The sequence below is a fragment of the Phytophthora parasitica genome (assembly GCF_000247585.1).
Source record: "Phytophthora parasitica INRA-310 unplaced genomic scaffold supercont2.2, whole genome shotgun sequence".
Classification (NCBI taxonomy): Eukaryota; Oomycota; class Peronosporomycetes; order Peronosporales; family Peronosporaceae; genus Phytophthora; species Phytophthora nicotianae.
The window spans coordinates 431,113-434,387 of record NW_008648988.1 but is presented as its reverse complement, the minus strand read 5'-3'; the positions used below and the strand labels follow the sequence as shown (position 1 = coordinate 434,387).

Below are 3,275 nucleotides of genomic sequence, written 5' to 3'. Positions count from 1 at the left end.
TCAAGTTGCGCAAGCGTTGGTCCAAATATAAGTTGCGCACGAGTTGATTTGCGCAGAAGGAACCTCAGTAGGGATATCGCAGCTCCCATACAAGGTCAACGAACAGGGGCAGCCAGAAGGATCGGATTTGCCAACGAATTCTTAAAATGGTACTGAATAAGTAATGGAGGTTGATGATGCAACGCTGTAAAATGTAATCTCCAAGTCAAATCGTAAAAAAGTAAAAAGTCGTAAATATTGAAACGTAGAGCAGAGGCCACAAATTCGACCTGCTCCACCCATCTCATTTAACCGCGCATTTTGTATGCAGATATTGATGCGAACTAAAGCTCAATGCACCAATGAAGAGCGACGGGAGGTAAGAGATTCGACTCTTAATAAGTTACCTACAAATATTTGTTTATATATATAAATTTATCCCTTGGCTGTTTTGGAAGTCCGGGCTGCTGGTGAAGTCACCGAGGCGTTGGCCGACAAGTACGACGTCCACCGCGTGACATTGTGGCGCTGGGTTCATGCGGAGGACCGGATAACGGACGCTCAAGGCCCAAGCCACAAGAACAAGAAGGTAAGAGGGGCGTGAAATTACGGTTTCCTGGTCTAGAATCTCGGTATGTTCTTCATAATTTTTGTTGCGTTTAACCATTGGAAGTTGTTGAGTTATACTACCTATTTTGTAGTCTTTTAGGATGATTTACAGTCATGTGGAAGAACAGGTCAATGTGTGAGGGATATCATTTTATTATTGATGTGGAAAAAATAATTTTCTAATAGTAGCAATTTTGTATAGACGTAACAAGCCAGTTTCTTATACTCATGGTTGTCCGCTGCGAACCCCACTATCTTACCTGGAGTTCATTAGAGGATACTGTAGCTACTATTAGGAGGTTTCGGCTTCGTAATCGCCTATCAGTGCGGGTTATTACCCACAGTGGCGCCAAAAACCGCATAGAATTACAGGTATTACATATTTGTCATTTTAATTTTGATTTGATTTTAGGGTGTGGCAGATCGTTTTTCAAGAACTATTCAGTACAATCTAGAGATGGTCGGTTTGCTATCTGCTACCAAGGGTCCGGCAAAATACAAATCAGTATTTAATATGGATCAGACGTCAATTTACATTGACATGGGGCCCAAGCGAACGATTGAGTTCGTTGATGCTAAAAATGTTGATGCGATTCAAGGTAATTTTGCTGTGCTTGGTTCTTTGATTTTACTATCTAACGTTTTTTTTATTGTAATTCGGGAATGTCGGAGAATTCCTTCCGAGCTTCTGTTTTTTGTGTGCCTCGGCTACGGGGAAAAAGTTGCTCCCTTTTGTTGTATTTGGAGGGACCCACAATGGTCCAGTTCATCTAGATCTCATGTAGAACGAGAACTATCGCACGAAAGACATACTCACAGTCCAAAAAAGCGTCTTGCGACGAGGAGCGCATGCTTGAGTGGATAGATGATGTTTGAATTGTATATTTTTTTTTTTTTAGGTTTTTTTTTATTTTTTTTCTTTCTTTGCACTGTTTATTAAATAGGCATAGAAGCCGAGTGTCTGTGGACCTCGGCTGCTGCTATTAAACTCGCTAAAGATCCACAAAATGGCCTCTGTGCGCTATGCACTTGAAAACGAATGCTGTACTGCGGCAGAGTTCATTTCTGCTGGGATTACTGGTTTTTAGCCCAGCCCATGGATGTTTAAGTGATGAGAGAATTCAAGGGTTTATGCAGAAACTACTACGTGAACTACCAACCTGTCAACGACTTTGCTCAAGGAGCCCCTGCTCGACGTGCGTTAATTACAGAAATTGTAATTAACGCATGGAAAGCGGTACGGACCATAGTAATTGTGCGTTTTATTAAGCCAGGCATCGTGTCTTATGGATCTCGGGATGCCGAATAAAACTTTATAGTTGACCCGCCAGAAGAGTCAGAGAAAATATCAATAACGAAGAAGAATAAAGATTTTTAATCTTGTTTTATAATGTGTACATTTTTGGGGGGAAAAACTGTTTTTCAAAACTATTATAATTAATGCTAACCAATAAGTTTATCCATTGCGGAGGGGGTGACACCCGTACGTATTTTTGTCGTGTTAAGAATGCGGTCGTGCTGTTGCATGTTTGGCATCGTTGCGTTTTATTCGTCGAATCCGGTACGGAGAACGTATCGTGAGTATCTATCAAATTTGCGGAAATTTAAAAGTGACTGTTGGTTCATGGATGAATTAATTCAAAAATCCCACCAAACTTTTATTAACTATGGCTAATATTGTCCAATAAAACGAAAGTTCTGAGCTGAGTGGTCATTTTGGCGATTTCAATACGTAAAGGCATCTTTTTCAGCCAATCGGTGGCCTCAATGGTATAAGATGGCTACATAACCACATCTCCGACATATCAAGTCGGAGAGACCAGCGAAATTATGGAAATACCCTTACCGATCATAAGACATTCGCATATTTTACAAATAACACTCAAGCCCCGACGCCTCTGACCCAAAATGAGTTTGAAAGATCTCAGACCGGCTAACACCAACCGATCTCGGGAGTCAGCAACGCGGTCGTTCCGGAAGTCTGTCGAAGAGATGAAGGCGTCACCTGGGGGTACCTAGAAGCATGCATGTGGCGCGACAACTCGTGGCGCATCTTAGCGGCTGTTGTCGGCAAATTTGGATTGCATCTCGCCTTCAGGAAGGCTGCAAAGGCAGCTATTGGCTCGACACTCAGTCATACAGTAGTACCGACAGGCGAAGAATCAGTTGCTCGAGAAGTTCCCTCAGCATCGGGCCACTATCGAGAAGCCTCTGCTCATGAAAGGACAAGTTCTTGAGCGCTATTGCCTGTAGGGGGGTCAGGAGCATTTGTTAACAAAGCTCCCGCGTGCACGTAGAAGGTCCTCAAGCAAATGATCGTCTATCTGTATTTGACTGCTGTTACTCCGTCAGACTACCAAAAAAACTGGTGATGTGCCTAGTTTTCATACTTAAGTCAACCGTGTCCTGGATCGAGTCGCTCAAACGGCTGGAGAGACCGAGCGTTTGTGGTCGGACGCGAAGGTGCACAGCATACCAACGGAAATAGGGTGTGTGCTCATTGGATCTTCGACCGGGGGAAAACGAGCATGACAACAACAAACCAAACCGTCGCGTCTGTGTTCAATACCCTTGGTAAGATCATGTAGTCGCACGCGTCTGGAGCAGTCGAGACCCTGAACTACCGGTTTCGATTCATTTCTTAGATTTATTTGACTCCGGTACGCTGACGAAAATTCATTTCGTCG

The 3,275-nt window shown here is 43.3% G+C and overlaps 2 protein-coding genes across 2 annotated transcripts in view; both read left to right on the top strand.

The window, feature by feature from the left end:
- The window catches only part of PPTG_02197 (hypothetical protein), a gene marked incomplete at both ends in the record, with an annotated part of 5,053 nt that extends 3,432 nt beyond the window's left edge, over positions 1-1,621 (top strand). The window contains 3 exons of the mRNA XM_008893217.1: positions 438-568; positions 1,001-1,187; positions 1,533-1,621. Of these exons, the coding sequence (XP_008891465.1) occupies positions 438-568; positions 1,001-1,187; positions 1,533-1,621 (407 nt within the window). The remainder of the gene's footprint in view (positions 1-437; positions 569-1,000; positions 1,188-1,532) is intronic.
- Positions 1,622-1,699: 78 nt separating this feature from the next.
- On the top strand, positions 1,700-1,897 carry PPTG_20893 (hypothetical protein; the record flags this gene model as incomplete). Its single annotated transcript, XM_008894320.1, has 2 exons — positions 1,700-1,784; positions 1,863-1,897. 2 exons carry the CDS (start codon positions 1,700-1,702, stop codon positions 1,895-1,897), a joined length of 120 nt encoding a protein of 39 aa, XP_008892568.1.
- Positions 1,898-3,275: the final 1,378 nt, after the last annotated feature.